We start from the raw sequence: 23,730 nt of genomic DNA on the forward strand, positions 1-23,730 counted from the left end.
TGAGTAGCCACAACTGGAAACTTGTTTTCTGGGATGCAGTGCTCACCTCCATTGCCCAAATGTATTATTAATCAAGGGTTTTTCTTGGCCTACCTTATCCTGTACAACCTTCCAGCGGAATACCTCTATATAAAACGCTGTGAGACTTTTTGGTTTATATGCTCGCTTCCTTTCGCTAGTCTGTGAGCTCACTGAAGGCAAGGGTTCAGTCTTAATCATGTCTGTACCCTGTAATGGTGCCTGATACCTAGTAGTCATTAAGTATGAAATGAAAGATGGATACCCAACCCCATGGCCATCGAGTCAATTCCAACTCATAGCAACCCTCTAGGACAGGGTAGAACCGCCCCATAGGGTTTCCAAGGAGTGCCTGGTGGATTCGAACTGCCGACTTTTGGTTAGCATCTGTAGCTCTTAACTACTACACCACCAGGGTTTCTGAAAGATGGATACAGACCCCGAAATGCACGAATCTGAAATAGACCGTAGTACCATGCACAGCTGAAGAACTCTATATATTTAATGAATTAAGTTTCTCAATGTTACCAAGCAAACATGAAAGATTGAATCCATTAAATGGGGCCAAGATGAAGAAGAATAAAAGGTGTAATGATACTCGGAGCATGTGGCTTTGTTGGTCAAAGCGGAACAACATTCCAAATAACAGCTCCTCCTTCATGGCTTACCAGAAAGGTCCTTTTGGTCACTTTTGGGGATGAATTCCTGAAAATTCTGTTGGAAAAGAAGAAAATAAGCAGTTTTATTACATTAACTAAATGAAACAATATATAGGTTCTAGGGTTTAGATTTGGGGCACTCATCAGGAAGTGCACAAGTTTCTTTTCATTGCCAAATTAGGGTCCAGCTGTGACTACAGATCGTCTAGTAGGCCTTTGGAAATGTTATTAGTGAGACTAAATTACCATAAAGCCAGCCATTTCTGGGAATGATTTCAGCAGATCTAATTTTATACACATAAAAACACGTACATGTCATCAATTAACTATATTTTCCTATGCCTGTTACATTTGGCTATAGTTTAAGCTCTTCTTTCCATGATCTCATTTTAACTAATAACACAAGATAATAGGGGAATCTGGCTATATTTTGAAGATCCGAATATAGCAGACTGTTTATGAGAACCAGCAGAGATGCTTCTAGAAGTAGTTTGGGAGAAATGGGGTGGGTGCACAGTGGAGTCCACTACAAACTATTTAAAAGGATGGGTCAACAGTCAGCATGTGAAAGGTCCCACAGACATATAAAATTTTGCATATGATCATCACCGATCATTGTTTAGATTTTTCCTCTTTTTGTTGGTGGTGGTGGTTTGCCCCCCCACCCCACCCCCATGCACACACATTCAGATAGAGGAAATTCATGCATTTAGACATTGACCAAGCAATAAAAAAATTGCTTAGAACTCAGGGACAGCCTGATAGATATGCTCATATAAGGGTTGGTGGAATGTTATGCTAATTCTTTTCTTGTCCTTTCCTTGTAGAAAGATCCGGAGGGATTACCCTTCCAAAATCCTCATCCAGCTGTGTGCTGCTCTGCTCCTACTGAACTTGGTGTTCCTTCTGGACTCGTGGATTGCTCTCTATAACATGCGAGGCCTCTGCATCTCAGTGGCTGTATTTCTTCATTATTTCCTCTTGGTCTCATTCACATGGATGGGCCTGGAAGCATTCCATATGTACCTGGCCCTTGTCAAAGTGTTTAATACTTACATCCGAAAATACATCCTTAAATTCTGCATTGTTGCCTGGGGTAGGTATGATTTTGCTTAGACTTTGCTTGGATTTTCTGTACCTTTTCTTCTGGTGTTTTGACTTGTAATCAGATAGAGACATTGATGAGGCAGGTCGTTTTAGCTTTATCCTCCTTACAGACTGAACTGCACCAAGGGCAGCCTTGTCAGTCTTTCTAGAACACCTGTGTATTGCCTCTGGATTGGTTATGATCATAAAACTCTCTGAGGTTAGGGCCATAAATCCTCTTTGTATTTCCAGCAACTAGAATTCAGACTGTCACGTAGAAGTGCTCGATAAATTGAAAAAGGTTGGTGGTAATGAGACGAAATCTCAGTCCCCAGGCTCCCAGCCAGCCTTGCTCTTTATATGTCCCAGATGTCACACGTATGCAGGATGGTTTGCTCAAGAAGGGCTGAGTGAGAGAAAGCATGTACCTAATGTAACGTTTTTGCCACGCTGGCACAGTATTTCAGATTACATGACCTTTTTGGTGGTAGGTCACAAAATCTTAGACTCCCCAGAGATCTTGAAGGTTTCTTCATTCAACTCCCCATCCAATGTAGGAGCTTCATCAACTTGACTTGAGTTATCCTTGACTAAAGTTAATCTAACCTCTGCTTGAATACTTCCATTGTTGGGGAGCTCATTGCCTTACAAGGCAGCTCGTAACCATTTCCTAATGCCCTACAGTTCTGTTCTCCAGTAAGTTCAGGCTTCGCACTGGTGGCACCCAGTGGTCTTGTTTTTGCTCTCTGAGGTAAAAAAAAAAAAAATGCGCTGATGCTTCTGCCAAAGTCTTCCTGATAATCCACCAGTAATATATAACAGTGTACATAATGCCTCATTTTCAAAGTCTTTTCGTATAAGTAACCCCATTTAAGACAAAGCTAGCGAGGTTAGCATGGCATTTCGTGCTACCTCCAGATGAAGAACTGCCTCCAAGTGATGACGTGATTCACAAAGCTAGAAAACAACCAAGCCTGTCTTTCTGATTTCGTCTGCAGTGTACCTTCCACTGTATTAAAACACCACCCCCCAGGCCCCTTCCTCTTTTCAGGCTAAATAGTCCTTTTACATTATCCCTACACAACAGGACTGCAGACCCTTCCCAACCCTTGTCACCCTGTCCATCATCCTGTCTTTGTGAAGAACAATAGAACAATACCTTTTCTCCACTCGTCCCAGAAAGATAAGTCACTAACTGCTCCTGCCACTGGCCACGGATTCTGTCTTCTTTGTAGAAGGCTTAAAGTTCAAGGACAAGCTCCCCACCTCCAACATTTACTTCTAGAAGAGTGTCTTGCTTAGGAAATCACCGTATGTCAGCCTCACTGCAAGGAGCAAACACAAAGGAATTAAATGAAATAATATGTCAGATTGTGCCAGGGACCCACACCCATCTGTGAGAAGAAATTGTTTTTTGTTTACCAGAGCCTTGAGATTGGTTTCAGGCTGGTCTGTGTGCACAGCAGGAGGAGGCAGTGTGGGGCAGGGGGACAGTGGAGGGCTAAGAAGGACTCCTTCCAGGGAAAAGGCATTTTAAGCTGGGAGGAGCCTTCTCGTTGAGCCTCCTCTTAGGCGAAGAAGTGCCTGAGACAATCAGCATAGTGGCAGTACAGATCAGCCAGGTCAGACTCCTCCCTTTGAAAGGGTTCCATATAATCATTTGAGGATTTTAAGTTTCATAATTAAAGATTCATCCAGAGTTGCTCAGGTTAAAAATTAAAATTTCCACAATATGAAATTTGTGTATGAACTCAGCTTTATCTTTCAATTCATGTATTGGGGAATGTCTGGTCTGCAAGTCAGTATAAAGGGAAAGGGTTTTGTAGTCAGACACATGGAAACAAGGAAGCTATACTGGGCAAATTTTGGATTGACTGGTAGGCATTTTCTTTCCTTATTTGGGTTAAGGGGGAAATTTTGAACCAGGTTAAACTGAACAGGCAAGTCCTGATTGGCTAGCTTAGGTTTCCATTTCCAGAAGAGTTAGTTCATTGACTTGGGTTTTGGCTCCTGGGAAGGTCAGGCATTTACAGGAAGTAGAAACTAGCTAGGTTTCATTTCGCCAACATGGGGCTTAGCATCAGTGACTCCATTTTGGGCCTAGTGGTGGCATAGTGGTTAAGTACTATGGCTGCTAACCAAAAGGTCGGCAGTTCGAATCCGCCAGGTGCTCCTTGCGAACTCCATGGGGCAGTTCTACCCTATCCTACAGCGTCGCTATAAGTTGGAATCGACTCGACGGCACTGGGTTTGGTTTTTGGTTTTGGTGTAGTTAGGTTGGAGCCCTGGTAGCACAGTGGTTAAGCAATCAGCTGTTAACAGAAAGGTTAATGGTTTGAACCCAGCAGCACTCTGGAAGAAAGTTGTGGCAGTCTGCTTCCAAAAAGATTATAGCCTTGGACAGCGTATGGGGCAGTTCTCTGTCGTATAGCATCACAGAATTGACTCAATGGCAGTGCGTTTTATAATCAGGTTAACACTGGTAACCATGGTATGCTGACTGTGGCTGACATTTGGTTTACATTTTGGAGCCCTCCACTTTGCCTGACACCTGGTCCTTAAAATTACATTCTAGAAGTGTGAGAGTTAAGGGTAACGCTAGCTACTGGAATGGATAGAACCTGACATCTCAGTAGAAGGCAATTTCTCACTGGTACAGTCTAGTGCCAGTTAATGGGGGTGGAGGGGGAGGGGTCTTCTCTGGTCAGGGATCCAAGCTCATGGAGGCTCGGCCTTGAGGCATGACTTCCAAGGTTGCCCTGAATGTAGGGGAAAAGAGAGAATGGAGGGATGGTGCAGGAGGTTTTTATGGGGCAGGCATGGAGGTCGAGCAGATCGCTTCTGCCCATATCCCACTGGCCAAAACTTAGTCATGTGGCCACAGATACCTAACTGCAAGGGAAGCTGGGAGATGTCTAGCTATGTGCCTAGTCTCTAGCCACAAGAGACTAACCAGCTCTGCCGCAAGAATGATCTAGAATGTGATCTCTAACTTTTCTTCTCATTACCTTTGGTTATTAGAACTGTTCGTGACCCCTATTTCTCGTTTTCCAGGACTTCCAGCTGTGGTTGTGGCTGTGGTCCTGGTCATATCCCCAGATAACTATGGGCTTGGATCCTATGGAAAATTTCCCAATGGCTCACCTGATGACTTGTGAGTACAAAGTGTCCAAGGAAATGGAGGACCTAATCAGCATATTGACTCACTCTCACCTAGTGAAACCCAGTATAATTTACAGCAGGCTTTGCAGTCAAATATAATGTGATGAGCTAGCTGGAAGTGCCATGCTACTACTTAAGTATAAAAAAAGGAATTAGGAAAAAGTATTTTGAAGCTATTTTTATAAGCCTATGATGAAAGCGAAATGCCAGTTACATTATATTAATAAAGACACAAGGAATAGAGTTACTAGGATTTAGAGGGGTAAAATCCCGAATGTTTAAAAAGGATATTATTTAAATCCTTTCAATCACCAAGTACCCTGAAATAAACTCAGATTTTTTCTCCCTAGAGCTATAAATGGTTGTGGAGAATAGCAGTTTTACCATTTTTTTTTCTTTTGTAGTTGTAGACACTATTTCAGTAAAATGTTACAGATTCATTGTATCATGCTGAACTATATTTCAGCATTGTAATATGTTTTTCTGTCTCTCCCCCCCACCCCCGCCCCAATTCTAGTTGCTGGATCAATAGCAATGCTGCATTCTATATTACGGTTGTGGGATATTTCTGTGTGATATTTTTGCTGAATGTCAGCATGTTCATTGTGGTCCTGGTCCAGCTCTGTCGAATTAAAAAGAAGAAGCAACTGGGGGCCCAGCGGAAAACCAGTATTCAAGACCTCAGGAGTGTTGCTGGCCTTACATTTTTGCTGGGAATTACTTGGGGCTTTGCTTTCTTTGCCTGGGGACCAGTTAACATCACATTCATGTATCTCTTTGCCATCTTTAATACCTTACAAGGTGAGCTCTACAACATTCAATACGAGCTGAATGATCCCCAAACCCTATCCAAAGCCCATTGCCGTCAAGTCGATTCCGACTCATATTGACCCTATAGGACAGAGTAGAACCGCCCCATAGGGTTTCCGAGGCTGTAAGTCCTTATGGAAGCAGACTGCCACATCTTTCTTCCATGGAGTGGCTGGTGGGTTTGAACCGACCACCTTTTGGTTATCCCCTGAGTGTTTAACCACTATGCCACCAGGACTCCTCTGAATGATCCCAGTCAAATGTAAAGGAATATGTTGATAGGTGCCGTCGAGTCAGTTCTGACTCACAGTGACCCTGTGTGGCAGAATAGAACTGCCCCATAGGGTTTTCTAGGCTGTAATCTTCACAGGGGAAACCCTGGTGGCATCGTGGTTAAGTCCTACGGCTGCTAACCAAAAGGTCAGCAGTTCGAATCCACCAGGCGCTCCTTGGAAACTCTATGGGGGCAGTTCTACTCTGTCCTATAGGGTTGCTATGAGTCGGAATCGACTCGACGGCAACGGGTTTGGTTTTTGGTTTTTTAATCTTCACAGGAGCAGATCGCCAGGTCTTTCTCCCATAGAGCCACTGCGTGGGTTCAAACCACCAACCTTTTGGTTAGGAGCTGAGTGCATAACCATTGTGCCACCAGGGCTCCTTATAAAGGAATGTATCGCTACTAAAAGTATCTGCAAAGTAGCTTCTTTAGTAGCTTTAGGTATAAAAAATAGGTATATTCATTGAAAAACATGTTTATCTATGAGGAAAAGGTGCTTTGAGGTCTTTGGAAGAAAGGTGTTCATTGAATTCAAGAAGCGGTGCTTTTTTTTTTTGTATTATTCTTCATTATCTCAGCACAGAGAGCATATTGACAGGAACCTGCCAAGAGCTTTTTGAGAGAGCTGATTACGCTTCCTTTTTTCTTTTTTAAAAAAACTTCTGACTGAAGTAGAGCATGTATACAGAAAGGTGTACATGCCATAGATGTCCCTGTGAGGGCTCACCACCCTGACCTCCTAAGACGGTGTTTGATTCGGAGACAGTGCTGAATGTGAAGTTAGTAGGTTTGGGGTCAGCTCTGACTCATGGCATCCGCATGCACAACAGAGTGAAAAGTTGCCTGGTCCTGTGCCATCTTCACTGTCACTGGTATACCTGAGTCCATTGTTGCGGCCACTGTGTACTTTGAGTGCCTTCCAGCCTAGGGGGCTCATCTTCCAGCACTATATCAGGCAGTATTCTATTGTGATCCATCGGATTTTTGGACGTAGATTGCCAGGCCTTTCTTCCTAGTCTACTTTAGTCTAGAAGCTCTGCTGAAACCTCTGGACCATGGGTAACCCTGCTGCTATATGAAACACCAGTGCCTAGCTTCCAGCATCAGCAACACGCAGACCACCATAGTACACAAACTGACAGCCGGGTGGTGGGTCAGCAGCCTTCTTGCCCTGTGGTTAATTCTGAGAAGTTGCTGGGCTGGGATCTTGGTGCCCTGATTGTACTTTACTTCAGAGAATCCCATTTGTTAATGAAGCCCAGCTGTAGAAACATCATAATGGTGTTTTTTAGAAAAGCACAATACCAATTCTTTTAGGTCAGTGTTATCAAAGAATGGCCAACTGGGATTTAAGTTTTAATGGCAGTGCTTTGGCATTAAAAGCTGAGCAGACTAATGGGTTTACATTATAATGACAGCAGTTCACTGCCCCTTGGTTTCTTTTTATTTCACTTCCTCTGTTGGGGTGCCTTTTAATTATACTCTCTGCTTTTTTTTTTTTTTTTTTTTCATCTTCTCTTCCTATTGCTTTTAGCTCCTGGAGTGGCCTCTTGTAGTTCTATCAGGCAATAGATCATTTTGCAAGTTTTCAAAGCAAGCCCAACCGGAGATGAAATTCAAATGCCTGATTGGCCACCAGTTATTTTATTTGGAAGAGGCCAGGTAGTATGCTTGTGGTTATATACAGTTGTTAGTTTTTAACCTACAACATACCAGTTCATGAATTGGTATACCCAGGTGGCATAGCACTGTCCCATACTGCTAAAACCAGAAAAAAGGAGCAAATCGAAAAGGTTTAATGTGCCGGCAATGTTGTTGTGTGCTGCTGACTCCATTCCGACTCATAATGACCCCTTAGGACCAAGGAGAACTGCCCCATAGGGTTTCCGAGGCTGTAATCTTTACGGGAGCAGATCGCCAGGTCTTTTTTCATGCGTTGTGGCTGGTGGGTTCGAACTACTGACCTTTTGGTTAGTAGCCAAACGCTTAACCATTGTGCCACAGGGCTCCTGGTACCAACAATAGTGTGCTAAAAGTAATAGACACTTTAAAAGAAAAGTATGCTCAGAATCAAAGTAAACATAAACATGAAAGCAACATAGCTACCCTGAAAGATTTAACATGGAAACTGAACCTGCCTCTTTTTCTTCATTTCTCTCCAATGTATTGTTCTATATACCTCCCCAGAAAAACTGCTCAGTAGAATGTGAATACAGAGAAGGAACTTAAGGTTTCCTCTGTAAAAGGACTAATGCCTAATTCATAAGGCTTTTGGGTAGATTAAAGAAGAAATCCTCAGTGAGATGGGTTGACATAATAGTCACAAAAATGTCCTTAGGTACCATCCAGTTGATTTCGATTCATAGTGACCCTATGTGACAGACTAGAACTGCCCCATAGAGTTTTCTTGACTGTAATCTTTAGTGAACTAGATTACCAGGCCTTTTTCCTTCGGAGCGGCTGGGTGGGTTCGAACCACCAACCTTTTGTTTAGCAGCTGAGTGCTTAACCATTTACACCCACAGGGCTCCCTGGACTTAAACATACCAACGGACCTGACGAAGGCACAAAACTGGGCAGTGTTCTGTTCTGTTGTATATACGTTTGCCATAAATCAGAGCTGACTCACCAGCAACTAACAACAACGACATGGATAGGTTCTGATTTGTGAATGGCATGGCCTCATTTTGAGCTCTCTCATACATGCCATTCCTCCCCTGATGGCACCAAGGGTAGCCTCCTGGGGTGGCAAATGAACACAGGTGTGCAGTTGTCAAGATACCAATCTTTGGGGTGGGCTAAAATACAGATTTAAAGTTAGATGTGTTGGGGATTGAGAAGACAGAGAACTCAGAATCCATCTGCTCATTCAACAAATACTCATTGGCAGAAGCCTGGGAGAGTGGCACAGATGGGGCTGTGTTGGAGATTCGAGTCCACCTAGAGGCACCTCAGAAGAAAGGCCTGGTGATTACTCCCGATAAGTCAGCCCTCGGAAACCCTGTGGAGCACAGTTCTCCTCTGACACACATGGGGCGGCCATGCATCAGAATGGTTTTATTCAATTCGCAAGATTTCACTTGGCCCACAGCTGCCAAAGAATTTCTTTTGTGTAAAGTAAGCTGATGGGCATCCAGGTCTTAGTTTGGAATTCATTGTGTTATGTTTTTGTTTTTTTCCCTTAGGATTCTTCATATTCATCTTTTACTGTGTAGCAAAAGAGAATGTCAGGAAACAGTGGAGGCGGTATCTTTGTTGTGGAAAGTTACGGCTGGCTGAAAATTCTGGTAAAAATTTACCTTATGTTTCTCCTTCCTCTTAAATCTTGAGGTAAAGACCATGTAAGAGCCCAAGCAGTCATCTGTGAACGGCACCTGCTCAACAGAAAAGATTGGTTCTGAACATTGGTTAAAAATAAAAGCCTAGTGAACTAAAAAGTAATTACATTCATATCTGGGAATTGAGGGAGCAGTGGAATTAGTGGACTGGCTGCTTCTTGTATGAAGCAACAGTGAAATTTTTAGACTTACGCTTTTCATTTACCCAAAGTAATTCTGAAGGTTTACCTTTATAACTTTTTAAGCCTGGACTCAACCTTTCTCTGCAGGCCCTGGTTGTCAGTTATTTGGTTTGTTAATGGGCCGGACTTTGTATATAAGCTTTAGCATATGTTTGGTTTGTTTGAAGTTATTTTCATGTACACCCTATTGTAACAAACAGCTCACTTTTAAGAAAATAGGAAAAATGAAGTAATGTTCGAAAAGCTTAAATTTCTTTTGCATCAGTAAAAAACCAGTTGCTGTGACGTCAGTTCTGACTCACGGCGACCCCACGTGTGTCAGAGTAGAACTGTGCTTCAGAGGGTTTTCAAGGGCTGATTTTCTGAGGCAGTTTTGGGTGGACTCGAACCTCCAACCTTTTGGTTAGCAGCCAACTGTGGTAACCGTCTGTACCACCCAGGGACTCCTTTACATCGATACCATCCATTGATACCACCTTTGCAGTGTCTGGGGCGCACAGGAGTCTGCACTCAGAAACTAACAGTGCACACAGAGTTCAGTCATTTCCGTGGATTTAAGAACCACCAGTAATTTGTGTTCCGGGCAAGACAGTCAGCGCTTCTGAATTACTACCCAGTGCAATGCGTTTTTATAGACACAATCAAACCAGCTCAGTTTTTAGTTCCAGGAGAGTGTAGGTGACTTTTAACCAGGTAATCATTTAAAGGAAAAATGTATATCGCCTTAAAGTAAAATCATGTTATGACACGAGCCTGTGAAATGTGTGACTTCCCTGTAAGATCCTGAAGTGAGATAGTTACGAGAACTTGTTACACTGATCTGTCTCTTGCATTTGAGCTTCAACATACTGCCCTGTTTTTCTGTAATGCTTATTCTGCTGTAGACTGGAGTAAAACTGCTACTAATGGTTTAAAGAAGCAGACTGTAAACCAAGGAGTGTCCAGCTCTTCAAATTCCTTACAGTCAAACAGTAACTCCACTAACTCCACCACACTGCTAGTGAATAATGATTGCTCAGTGCACGTAGACGGGAATGGTACGTATGTCTCAATATATAGTGTTTCTCAAGCTAGTGTCTGTTGGTTTTTGTTTTTGTTTTAGTAGTTTTCTCCTTGAATGGCATTTTTGCTAAGCATATGGAAGACGAATGGATCAAAATGTGGTTCCCTTCTAAAAGAGAAAGTTTAATAAGCCAAATGAATTAATTCATTGTAGAGCAAATACCAGAACAGCTCTCTCTCTATATTTTTAAGATTTCCTTTTTCACAATGGGACGTGATGATGATCTAAAAGTTGTAATGCTGCTAATCCTAATCGAAGTCTTACCCAAAGGCTTCAGTACTGTGCTGTTTCTGTGAGGACAGTACCTAAAATAGTCAACGAGACAATATCAGTTTGTATTATCTCTGTAATCATCTACATCTTTGACACTTTTAAGTCTTCGTATTTGTCGCTTGTCATGTTTGTTAATTCTTTCCTTCAATGTGGCTGCCTGGTGACAGTGACCAAATCCCGGTGAATATACCAGATACCACAAGATGTCTTGTGAGCAGTGTTGGTGGCCAGACAGGTCACCCACATGTGAACAGATGACTGCTGAGCCTCTTAGCTTTAATTCTGACATTTCTAGTGGAAACTTCCATTACATTTTTTTCTTTCCTCAAACTGGGCTGCGTATCACTCATGAAAGCTTTCTCTCTCTCTCTCTACCTTCTTTTGCTTCTTAATGTATCTTTTGCATTTTTAGAAAAACTTCAGCTCGTGTACTTTCTCCTTCTCTGGAGAATACGATCTTATTTGCCTTTATTCATTGTTTTAGGATGGTAGTGCTTTTTATAACTAGTTCAAATAAAGTTTGTGAGAAAGTTCATGTATCTACCAAATAGTTTTCATACTGCCCAACAATGGGAGGTCCTGCTGGTTTGTATAGACTTGTAAAATGTAATAGGATGTCACCAAAGCAGGCTTTTTCAACCTCAGTACTACAGGCATTTAGTCTGGATAATTCTCTGGTGTGAGGGGCTGTTCTGTGCATTGTAAGATACTTAGCAATATCCCTGGCCTCTACCTACTAGATGCCAATAGTATCCCCCCCACTACCAGCTATGACAACAAAAAATGTCTGCAGATACTACCAAATGTCCCCTGGGGGGTAAAATGGGCCCTTGGTGAGAACCACTGTCCTAAAAGATGAGAAGCAGTGCCACATGGCCTTATATCTTTATTGTAGATACCAGAGGGAAAGCTCTAGGCTCTGCATCAAAAACTTCTTATCAGGAATGACTACTGTATTTTTACACAAATAATGCACCTTCTGTGTTTGTTTGCCAACTGCACCCCCCCCACCCCAATGAGGTATTTTCGTAAGTACGTTATACTAATTTTTTTTTTTACAGCAACATGCATAGCAGCGCTTACAAAAATACCTGGCGGGGGTGGGGGGCATGGTGTGATTGGCAAACAAACGTAGAAGGCGTGTGTTATTTGTGTAAAAATACAGTAAATGTAGCTGATCACAGTAGAGGTGGTAGGAGTCCAGGATGGTTAAGAAGCTGGCGTGAGAAAACCAAACTAAATCAAACCCGATGCTGTCAAGTTGATTCCGACTCATAGCGACCTTATAGGACAGAGTAGAACAGCCCCATAAGGTTTCCAAGGAGCGGCTGGTAGATTGAACTGCTGACCTTTTGGTTAGCAGCCATAGCTCTTAACCACTGTGCCACCAGGGCATGAGAGAGCAAGTTCAAAACAGAGAACTCAGAGGGGCAGGTGAGTCACCAAGATCCCTTAGACTCACAACACATTAGGCTTGGGTAGAAGTGGTTGGAGCTCTTAGTCCATTAACCAGATTTTTTCAGATTCTAGAAAGAGCTCAGAGATGAAGCCTCACTTGCCTTCTTTCCAGGAATAGGATTTCATGGAAGCAGCACATTTTGACGGGGCGTTTTGACAAGTACGATTTGACACAGCTATTTTTGATGCCTGACAGCAAGCTCGGGGTGCATTTTAAGGCCACCAGAACGGTCAAATACTTAATATGCATGTCGGGTGGACATCCCTGACTCCTTGGTCCCCATTGGGATGGATGAGGGATGGAATAGGGTGGTGATATCTGTCACCCATATAACATAGCAATTTCTGAAAAGAAGCTGAAATTTTAATGGTTTGTTTATGATGACAGGTGAAATTCTGTATAAATGTCCTGAAGCCAAAATGACTAAATCAGGGCAGCTGCCTCAGAAGATCACAGGCCCTGTTTGAGCTATGTCAGAAACATCCCATGTTGACGTCATCACTTCTGAGCTGTGTAACCTTGGGCAAAGCACTTAACTTCTGAAACCTCCATTTCATTATCTGTGAAATGGGAACAATAATAGTACCCACCCCATAGGGTTATAAGTAAGATAATACAGTGTGCTTAACACTGTTGTTATTATTATGCCATGAACTAACAAATGGGCTGCTTGTTCAGCTTTCTGTCTTATTCCTCAGTGGTATAATGGTCAGAAGGATGGCAGCAGGTAGCTGGAGACAACTGTACTTGGGCTCGCTCACAATTCAGGGCCTGCTTGGGATGGAGGTGGCATAGCTCCAAACCACGCTTGCCCTAGAAAGCCTAGTTCCTCCCTGGCCTCCTCTTACGTTGGAATTGGTGGTTTCCTCTTTTTTTTTTCTTGGGAATCATTCATATCCTGATGTAGTCAGGGGGGCTTGTTTAGTCTAGGAAAAAGATGATTTCTTCTTGCCTTGACTGTTGTAGCTGGTCTCTCTGGGTTTCTCTAGTACCAAGTTTAACCAAGAACCTTGTAAGGGTATATATGGGAACCTGTTAACCTTGACCTTTTGGGGAGACCAAAATACTACATTAGGCTATACCACACATATGATACTACTGGAAGTCAATCTATGCCCAACCGGAGTTAGGAAATGGACCTTTAAAAATAAACTACATTGCCTTCCTAAATATGTCATCCATTTCATAAAAACCAAACCAAAACCCAAAACTGCCATAGCGAACCGGTTTCTGAATCAATCTCCAATTTGTTTTGCTTACTTTGAGAACCCACAGGGAAGGAATGAAAAGTAAAGGAAACATAACAATGTATGGTAGTTTTTAAACCAGGCATATTTTTCTCTGTGCATATTTAAGAATAAAGTGGTGTTCGGGTTTGGTTCTCTTTTGTTTTCTGTGAATACTTCATGACACCACTTTGGCTTTTCCTTTTACAGGGAACGCTTCTACTGAGAGGAATGGTGTTTCTTTCAGCGTTCAGAATGGAGACGTGTGCCTTCATGATTTCTCTGGAAAACAGCACGTGTTTAATGAGAAAGAAGACTCGTGCAACGGGAAAAGCCGTATTGCACTCAGAAGGACTTCAAAACGAGGAAGCTTACACTTCATTGAGCAAATGTGATTCCTTTTTCGAAAATCAAAGCATGATGCTTGACAGTGTGAAAATGTCCATTTTTACCTTTTACGCAATGTGAGATGTACGACAACCAATTTGTTTTATACTCAGCAACCTCTGGAGGAGCATACACGCTCATTGAGGGCAGTGGTTACCGTGGGAAGGGAAGCCAAGGCATGCTATATGCAGTGCGGTTCCTTAGCCTTTGTTTTAAAAGATTGGTTTTAAACAACACACTAAGATTCATGTAAAAAAAAAAAAATCAGGCAGTTGCCAGCCACATTTTAAAGAGGTGAAGTTACTTCTGCTAACATCCTATAAAACCACCCTGGGCTTCAGCCTGTTGGTGAGTTTAGTTGTGCGTGCTCTTGTATACAAGCTCAGTCTAGTAACCTACATGTCAACAATCTTACTTCTCCCTTTTTTGTATTTATTTTCTACTGTGTAAATTTAGTCCTTTGTAGAGTCGTGGTTGTGTTGTTCTGTGTAATGTGATAACTCAAAATCTTTGCTGGTTTAGTGAATTCGGAAACTCCATTTGGAGATGATACGGGATGTGAAATACAGAAACTTCACTGAAATTTAACAACAAAAAGAATGATACGGGCCAGACCGAACAATGTCAGCAGACAGTGCCACAATTAGCTTTACAGTGAGCGCCTTTGGGAGGGTTAGAAAAAGGTGCCCCTACTGGGCAGACGTGGCCTTCTGGGCTGGTGGCTTGGCCAACGGTGGGGCCAAATTTTAGCCCTTAGCTGTGCATTCTTGTGCAGGGTACAACCTGTACAACTGTCTGTGGCGCCCAGCACCAATATCCAGCCTGACCTCATCCCTAATTATCAGATTATGGCATCTGTGCCAAGACGTTTGGCTTAATACCTTAGCCACAGAGAGGGATGGGACTGTAATCTAGACTGCATGTCAGGCAAATTGAGATTGTGGAAGAGATACATACACTGCCACTTTTCAGATTCCTAGAGCCTTTCAGAAGAGGGGAATAGAATAGGATTACTTTTTAAAAGAGATGTACATTAGGAAAAAAATCGTGTTGCCATTCTTTAAAAGGCAAGTGCATGGCACTTTGTTGATTGTTACGCCTGCTACACTTGGGCCTAGCCAGAGCTAGAATTATTTTTTTTTTCAAACACGTCAAGTCTGGAAGAGTGTAGAGTGACAAGGGGGAGCAGCTATTGGGGACAGTGAACTATCCTGCGCTGCTATAGTTTCTCGCATCAAACCTTGATTGCTCCTAGTTATATAGGGTCTATCTTGCTTTCCACCTGCAGCTTCTTGAAGCGCTGCCTCAGTATGTCCTCATTAAGAACAATTCAAAACCCTTTAGGTCTTTCACTAAGGTTCCCTTGCATATATTTCAAGCGAATGTTGTATCCCAGACTAATCATAGTAATAATGGAATACATTTCTGTGAGTGCTGATTTGCCTTTGTAGTTTTTCTTCTCGGATTTATTTAACTGTATTTATATGTTAAAATTGACCAAAAAAAAAGTTGCAATCGACCAAATAAATTTGTAGTTAAGTACTTTACGTTTAATAACTTTCACAAAATGTTTGCAGTCTGTTTCTTGGGCGGCGTGACATGGGGAAGTGGTAAAGCGCACCTGATTAAGACTAACACAAGAGTGATCTCTCATGGGAAACGGCAGGCACACTTGGAAATTAGAGCAAAAGTTCTGCCTCATGAGACCGGTTTCTGAGACCTCTTCTCCGTATTCCCATTATTCTTTCAAGAGGATTCCTTTAACGCATGTTGTCATTGGCCTACATAAAGCCCCAGAACCTGATTTCCTACCACGTTCCTGCTTCCTCAGCATCAAACAGTAGGATTTCAAGATGGCAAGGGTGGGATTTGGGGTTGCTGAGGAGCTAGTTACCATGTGGGAGCCACAAAGGGAGAAGGTGGCCTCACCCCCACAAGAGGCCTCTGAGCAGTCTCTCCTTCCAAGATCCTCAACTGCTACAAAAATGCTGAGTTCTCTATTGATAAAGAAGGTGGTGGGACACTCAAGATTTGGGGTGTTAGACCTCCGAAACCAATCATCTGAGGCAGATTATGTAACTGAAGTGTACATAGAAGGATGCACAACATCCTGTGTTCTTCAGATCCCTCCCCCCTTTTTGCCTATTGTTTTTTTAATTTTGTCGTTGAGTATATACACAGCAAAACATAGACCAAGTCAACCATTTCTACACGTATAGCTCAGTGAAACTGATTACATTCTTTGAGTTGTGCAACCAATTTCACCCTCCTTTTCTGTGTTGTTCCTCCCCCATTAACAAACTCACTGCCCCCATGGTTCCTATCTAATCTTCTGAGTTTCTGTTGTCACTTTGATCCCATATAGATAGATCTTAAAAGAGCATAATGCTCAAGGCAGACGTTTTTTACTAGCTAATGTTTGGTTTTACTAGCTATTGTTTGGTTTTAAGAAGACTTTAGGGGATATTTTTGGTTTAAGGTTTAAAGATTGTCTTAGGGCAACAGTTTCAGGGGTTCATCCAGTCTTCGTGGCTCCAGAAAGTCTGCAGTCCATGAGAATTTGAAGTTCTGTTCTGCATCTTCCCCTTTTTGATCAGAATTGTTCTATAGAATCTTTGATCAAAATGTTTTAGTAATGGTTATGTCTGGGCTTTAAGCCAAACTCTTTTGTCAGTAGCTCAATTTTTTACTTCAGAAAGATAAGAGGCAGGGCAGAGAGACTAGAATGTTCCTGAGAAGCATCCTCCTTTGGGTTTAAAAGGGGTCCAACAATCTGAGCTGCTAGTATAAGGAGACAGAGGTGGTGCCGATATTAGAAAGTAAGAAATGTCAGAGTAGTGGCCAGCATTTGAAGAAGCATTTCCTCAGAACATTGGAGAAGTTTGCCCCCTGAAACACACTGCAATCATTATCCCCACAAAGGAACTCTGTTAACTCCAGTGGGCAGCAGCATGATTGTTCTCATCAAGAAGGATGAAACAGTTTCATTTGGGATACTGGGTTGTCTCTAACGAGGTCACCTAGGAGGCAGGTCGGTTTGCTGAAGGCCGTTTTGACAAAGAGCTCATTTACCAAATGACCCATTCTCCAAATGGACTTGTTTGGTGTTATTTTGTTTCCATAACGGTACTGTAAGGTCTGTTCAGTGTGTCTCTGCCTCAGCTTCTCACTGCTGCAGTTTGGAGTCCGAAGGACAGAAAAAAAGGAGCATGTTGTTGTGTGCCGTGGACTCGATTTCAGCTCATAGTGACTCAATAGGACAGAGTAGAACTGCCCCAGAAGAACATAATCTTGAACATGAAGAATTCTTACCAGTATATTCTTTTGTTTTTCCTCTGCAGTTTCCAGGTACAGCATCGAGAAATTGGGGCAGAAAATTGAATATATTCTTCAATAATACATTAAATATATTCCATATTCTTTGCCGTGAAGAAACCTTATTATATATTTGCATCTCTCTCACACACATAGACACATATATATGTGTGTGTGTTATCTATTACAATATTCTCATGAATATATTTTTATGTTCCCCGGTGTTTCCTCTCTTTACCTCGGTCTCAAACTAGCTATTGGAAGCTGGAGCAGAGACGAATTCAACACTCCTTAAAACACTGCGATGAAAAAATTATATCCTGTCAATTAAAGTTAAATGGTTGTAGAAATAACTAAATTTGGCAAGTTGGCAGTTTTCAGCAAATCAATTCAGAATTGACCTCCTCCTCTGAGTCAAAAGGGGGACTGCTTTTCTTTAGAGTCAAAGACCTGAGCAAGCCATCAAGAGAAACTTGTTGGTTTCTACTTGGGATAGTGACGTGTGGCTTGGGCAGAAGCCCTGTGGCGTGACAATGGGCACGCCTTCTGGTAGAGGTCAGACAAGTCATATGTGGTAGCACCCCAGGGCCCAGCACTAGGTTTTCATCTATATGAAGATCAGAATTGGCTTCAGACACAAATAATAACATACCCTGTCCATACCGTATCTGATTCTTGACAAATATTTGAGAAATGACTTAGAGGACAGATTTCTATTGGGTAATAACAAGAGAAAGGCTTCATGGGTAATGGGGACCAGATATGGAGGTGTTGTATCTCAGGGACATGAGGCTACTACAATATGAGACTGATAGCACAGTTTTCTACTCCAAAATGAATCACTGAAATTGGGAACTTAAAAGCTAAAAAGGAATAGCCTGCCGCCTTGGTTTGCATTATATTTTATTCTGGAATTTCAAGCTTATTGAAACAGCTTATATGACAATATCCATTAATACATAGACCAAAGCCTAAGAATGTTGACTGGCTATATACCAAAAGAGGGCGTGAATGTAGTAGAATTGACAAAGAATGAGATCAAGAAACTGAAAATGTTTCTAGGCTGGACGGAAATACTAGGTAATGAGCACATATGTCATCAGATATTTCCACCATGGCTGCAAAATAGACTCCTGAAGAAACACCCAATCGAACAAAAACAGTAACAAAAAGAACCCACGATCCCAGCTTTTAAATGCAGAAGAATACAGGAGAATTCTAGTAAGAATATATATTTTGATTCTGAGATTTAATAACTTAATGCCTAGTTTTATTTACTCTTCTTAGTTGCCTTTGAGTCGATTCCTACTCATGGTGACCCCATGTGTGCAGAGTAGAACTGCTCCATAGGGTTCTCAAGGCTATGACCTTTCAGAAGCAGATCTCCAGGCCTGTCTTCCTAGGCACCTCTGGGTGGGTTCGTTGGATTAGCAGTCGTGTGCTTAACCGTTTGTGCCACCCAGAGACTCCTTATTTACTCCTAGTACACAGCAAATTCTGTACGGAGGCACATAACATGGATTGCTGCATAATTTAAGAACAACAGTAAGAAAAAAGTATGTCAACTGATAAGTTTGGTGTTTTGGTTGAGTGACGGAGTAAAGCCATAGTTTCATGTTCTGGAATATCTAACATGAGGGTGGTTAAGGACCAAACATAGGGAAACCCAGCTGAGCAAGACTGTCACTTGTACATTCAGCCAACGTTAATTGAGCTCCAACCACACGCTTAACACTGTACAAGACAGGGTAAAAAAAAAAAAAACCCAACCCCTTTACCGTCGAGTCAATTCTGACTCATAGTGACCCTATAGGACAGAGTAGAATTGCCTCATAGTGTTTCCAAGGAGCACCTGGTGGATCTGAACTGCCAACTTTTTGGTTAGCAGCCATAGCTCTTAACCACTACACCAAGAGGGTTTCCAACCAGACAGGGTAGGAGCGACCAAAATCTTTTCCAGTGAGGAATTACAACCCAGTTAGAAAAACATGTCTCATCCATGTATGAAAACAACGATATGAGGTAATACACTATTGCCAAATAATACACTATTGCCAAATGATGGTTTACCAGGTACTTTTCTATGTGCCCGCCATGGTGCAAGTGCTTTATATTATCCTCTTGATCTTCATAGCCTTCCTATGAGATAAAAAAAATGAGATAGGTGCTATTATTATCCCCATTTTACAGATGAAAATACTGAAGTTTAAAGAGCTAAAACAACATGCCAAAGATCACATCACTTGTAAAAGGCAGAACTGGAATTTGAACTCAATTTGGTCTGACTCCAAGTCCGAGCTCTTACAAAAGAAACTGCTATAGGAATTCAAAGACTGGGGAAGATTAATAGGAGAGAGGAGCTGAGCTGGCCCTTAAGGGAAAGATAGGGTTCAGACAGGCAAGGAGAAAGAGCCTACTGGGTAAATGCATGGAGACTAGCAAAGGGCTTGCAGAAATGACTGCATTAGCCTAGCTGTGCAGTGTAGTTCATATGGGGGCCAGATTTTGGTTGGCAATGAATACAGGGCCGAGGATTTTGAAGTGTAGGTAATTAGCCACCAGAAACTGTAAAGCATTTTAAGTTTTAGGTGTATGGGTTTGTGCCTGGTGCAGGGCGCCCATGTGGCTGGGGACAGCTCGGGAGCCCTGCCCCTGCCACTCCCTTACCCTTCCCGGCTGGGCCTCACTACTCGGATTCCTTCGACGGCGGGGGCGAGCCCAGGGGCAGGGCTACGATGATCCTGGCTCACCGAAAGGCGCCCAGTGGGTCGTCGTGGGCGGCCCGCTTCTCGGGCCTCTGGTGGGGTTGGAGGCCCGCCCCGGGGCCTCCTCACCGCAGCTCAGGGGAGCTGTTCCCACCGGCCGCCCTCTTTCATTCCCCCTCGGGCCGCGACCCTTCGGGTCCTTCGTGGGTTCCGCTCCGCGAAGGGGGCGGGGCCGGGGCGGAGCTTTGAAGCCCGTGCGACGTCATCGGGGGCGGGGCCGCAGCGGACCAAAGCTGTATCTTTCCCCCTCAGGCCAAGCTCCGCGGATTCCGCTCCGTGCGGGGGCGGGTCCACCGCAGCCAGGTGGCCGCGGTGGGCGGGCCTGGTTCTCCCGCCTGGGAGAGGGTTGACCGCCGGCGGGTAAGGCGGGTAAGGCGGGTAAGCTTGGGGGGTAACCTTATGCCACTCCCAGAGCGGTGTTCACCGCTGCCCCATTTTCCTTCCCCCTAAGGCTGGACTCCGTGGGTTCCGCCGGGGCGGGCCGAGGCGGGCCGTGAACTGACCTGGGGTGGAACGCCTCGGAGGTTGCGGCGGGCAGGCCTGTGTCTCCCGCCCAGGGGAGGGGTGGTGGCTGCCCCGGGGCCTTCTCAGACCGCCCCAAGACACAAAAGGCTTGGCGGGGGCGTTGTCCCCGCACGCCCCGAACCCGGGCCCCGGGGCGCCGGAGTGAGCGGCCCGGCCTAGGCGGGGCCGCCGGAGCACCAGCCCCGGTGTCCGCCCCCGCTCCTCCGCGCGGTGCAAAACTCTGGTTAGCTAGCTTTGCATCACACTCTGGTTCTATCATTTCGAAAAAGTCTCGACCTCTTGGGCCCTCAGCCCGAGAGCCGGCCTAGGCTGTGCGTATCTGGGTACCGGGTCCGCTGGAGCGTCTCAGCACAGCAGGTCCGGCGCCACCGCCCCGGAGCATCGGAAATATGCGGAGCAGGAGCAATTCCGGGGTCCGCCTGGACGGGTACGCGCGACTGGTGCAGCAAACCATCCTTTGTTACCAGGTAAGGAGGGACCACCACGAGGTAACGCCCAGAACTAGCCTCTCATGTCACTCATTCCCCTCCCCAGGCCTCCGTCCACCCCTTGTGACCTGTGATCTTGCAGTTAAGAGATGTCCTCTTTAAATCCAGTCCTTGCTGGCCGGTGATTACCCCCGTCCTACCCCCTCTGCTGCGGCAGCTCTTCGCAGAATTCTTTGACCACCGTTTGAGGTTGAGGACAGAGAGGACTCTTGGGTGCCCTGGATACAAAATGCGTCTTTTTGCACTGACTCTGTTTGTTCTGGACAAGAGAGAATGTGTGTAGGTTGGCAGGAACCCGCTGAATGAGGATGTGATCTCAGGGCTCCAAGGACAGTAGACAGAAGTGAAGCCGCTCCTGAGGTTTGCACTGAACTCCGGAGTGTTAGGCCGACTCCTGCTGCCCCTCCCATGAATTACGTTGATAGAGACCCACCTGTGAAGGCCTTGGAACCTACTTCGGTTGCGATTTTACAGATGAGAAAACTGTAGGCCAGAAAAGTTGGTGCATGTAGCAAGGGCAGACACAAACTCCAGTCTTCCTGAACTCAAGTTTAAGGGCTTCTGTTTAGCTGCCTGTATGGTCTGAGGTATGAATATGCCTGCTACGTTTTGTACTACTGGACTAAAGTTATGTATGGACCCATCATGTAATCCCACTGGACTATGTTTATTCATAGTGAGGACAGGAACACTCAATTGCTTCCCCTCAATCAACAGCAGCTATTTATGGGATCATCAGAGTCCCAGAAAGAAGTGGCATTAGGTGGTTAAAAGCCTGGCCTGCAAGTTGGGAACCATGTCCACTCTCAAGCTGCTGGCCATTTCCCTACATAGCCAATTTCTCATTCCATTTCCTTCATTCAGGAAATATTTGTGGGGCACCTATTATATGCAAAGCACTCTGAGGTGCTGGATTTACAAAGAAGAAATGTGACATTTATGGATAGGGTATAAGTCCAGAGTCTCTTGTCCGAAACCCTTCGGACTAGATGTGGTTTACAAATCAAATATTTGGAGTTTACAGACTTACTGGTCTGATAGAGACTGGAGAAACTCCAAGAGTATGACCCCCAGACACCCTTTTTTAGTCGGTGCTAAAGTTACTCCTGTGATTCACTCTTCAGCCAAAGAGTCACCCAAACCAAACCTGTTGCCACCGAGTTGAGGTTATAAAAAAGGTTATACAGGCCCATAAAACAAAATGAGACTAAATGGGCACACCAGCCCATGGGCAAGGACGAGCAGGCAGAAGGGGACAGGAAAGCTGGTAATGAGGAACCCAAGGTCGAGAAGGGTGGAGTGTTGACATGTCGTGTGGTTGGCAACCAGTGTCACAAAACAATATGTGTATTGAGAAACTAATTTGCTCTGTAAACCTTCATCTAAAGTACAATAAAAAAATTTGGAGTTTAGAAAAGTAATATGCATGTGTTTTGTAGTCTAATAACTGCGGTAGGGTCTGGGCTGCACCCCTTAATCAAATGCATTATTTCCACATCAAAATATGAATATCCCCACTGAATGGGGTAAGTAAAAACTGAAAATCATTTCACATCAGTTCACGTCATCTTTTGCCACCAAATGAGTTTGCTGCACACTCAGGAAAACACTTTTCAAGCCTTCTTGGCTTTTGGAATAGTACATGAAGGATTGTGGTCCTTATTTTGAGGGCTTTTGAGGAAGGACCCCTAACCCAGTTTAGGGGGCAGGGTGGAGGCCTGGAAGAGATGATGCTCAAGTCGAGAACTGAAGAAGGAATAGGCAGGCAAACCGAGTTGATTTTCTGCCTCCTTCCTTGGAATATATTGTAATTCTGTTGATAAAGTGTTCGACAGTCTGAGTTGAGAGACCTTTCCCTTCGTTGCTGTGTTGGAAGGGGCTGTAAAGAGAACTGATGAAGCTTGGTTCTTACGTCACACCCGGCTTTGAATCCCTAGCTCTGCCTTGAACAATATGTGTAACCTTTACTCAGCCTCTCTGAGTCCATGCCCTCATCTGTAAAACGGGAATAATAACACCTGCCTCCATTGAGTTGTTGTCCAAAAATAAAACTAGTGCCTGATAAGTTGCCTGGCACCTAGAGGGCAATCAGTCAATAGTGGATGATCTTTGTGGTGTTATGACTTTGAGATAGGCCACAGGTACTGACCACCCTGGCTCATGATGCTCCCTTTCTTGAAGTCCTGACACAGCTACTAGTTGCTTTCTGGCACTTGAACGTAATTATGTTTCCCCATTGATGCAATGAGGTCCTTAAGCACAGAGACTGCATCAGTTTCCTTGCTTTTGTGTCAGGCAGTGCCCCAGGTGCATCAAAGGTAGACTTAAGTCCTTGTTGATAAAATACTTTCTGCAGGCCCTGAGCCATGCCAGTGACCCAGCTATTGACCTCAGGAGCAAACTGCCCTCTCATTAAAGCAAATCTACAGGGCTGGACTTTGCTCCCCTACATTTTAATGATTGAAAAAAAAAAGTCTGAGCCTTAGTTGTATTTATTTTGGGGATAGTTGGCAAGAAGCCTTCATGTTTGCCCTCTCTTTCCCCTCTTGTCAGCATTGTCCTGCTCTTCTGGCTAACCAGAACACGAGTACGGTTTTGGTGGGAAATTATATGCGTCTACAAGAGCAGAGTTTTGCTTCTTCCCAACTCCCAGCCATCTCTCTCCAGTAACTAGCCTTTACAGTGTGAGGCGTAGCC

The 23,730-nt window shown here is 43.9% G+C and overlaps 2 protein-coding genes and 1 long non-coding RNA gene across 22 annotated transcripts in view; 2 read left to right on the forward strand and 1 right to left on the reverse strand.

The window, feature by feature from the left end:
* Positions 1–15,455, forward strand: part of ADGRG2 (adhesion G protein-coupled receptor G2) — a 141,125-nt gene extending 125,670 nt beyond the window's left edge. For 9 of the 10 annotated variants that reach the window (XM_049873430.1, XM_049873431.1, XM_049873434.1 and 6 more), the window contains 6 exons: positions 1,505–1,773; positions 4,818–4,917; positions 5,443–5,726; positions 9,198–9,299; positions 10,417–10,569; positions 13,764–15,455. In XM_049873430.1, coding sequence (XP_049729387.1) covers positions 1,505–1,773; positions 4,818–4,917; positions 5,443–5,726; positions 9,198–9,299; positions 10,417–10,569; positions 13,764–13,948 — 1,093 coding nt within the window. In that variant the 3' untranslated portion in view covers positions 13,949–15,455. The remainder of the gene's footprint in view (positions 1–1,504; positions 1,774–4,817; positions 4,918–5,442; positions 5,727–9,197; positions 9,300–10,416; positions 10,570–13,763) is intronic. The other variant, XM_049873439.1, reaches the window with a different exon arrangement.
* Positions 505–20,161, reverse strand: LOC126069744 (uncharacterized). Of its 2 annotated transcripts, none has more exons than XR_007516025.1 (5): positions 20,006–20,161; positions 19,326–19,394; positions 9,312–9,386; positions 2,923–3,088; positions 505–732 (listed from the first exon to the last, which is right to left on the reverse strand). It is a non-coding gene; the product is annotated as an uncharacterized LOC126069744 (long non-coding RNA). The 2 variants fall into 2 exon arrangements; XR_007516024.1 differs by having other exon boundaries at positions 19,923–20,161.
* An 86-nt stretch (positions 20,162–20,247) lies between these two features.
* The window catches only part of PHKA2 (phosphorylase kinase regulatory subunit alpha 2), a 76,164-nt gene continuing 72,681 nt past the window's right edge, over positions 20,248–23,730 (forward strand). For 5 of the 10 annotated variants that reach the window (XM_049873420.1, XM_049873426.1, XM_049873427.1 and 2 more), the window contains exon 1: positions 20,248–21,012. In XM_049873420.1, coding sequence (XP_049729377.1) covers positions 20,935–21,012 — 78 coding nt within the window. In that variant the 5' untranslated portion in view covers positions 20,248–20,934. The remainder of the gene's footprint in view (positions 21,013–23,730) is intronic. The other 5 variants (XM_049873425.1, XM_049873423.1, XM_049873421.1 and 2 more) reach the window with 5 other exon arrangements.

Source organism: Elephas maximus, chromosome X, assembly GCF_024166365.1.
Source record: "Elephas maximus indicus isolate mEleMax1 chromosome X, mEleMax1 primary haplotype, whole genome shotgun sequence".
NCBI lineage: Eukaryota > Metazoa > Chordata > Mammalia > Proboscidea > Elephantidae > Elephas > Elephas maximus.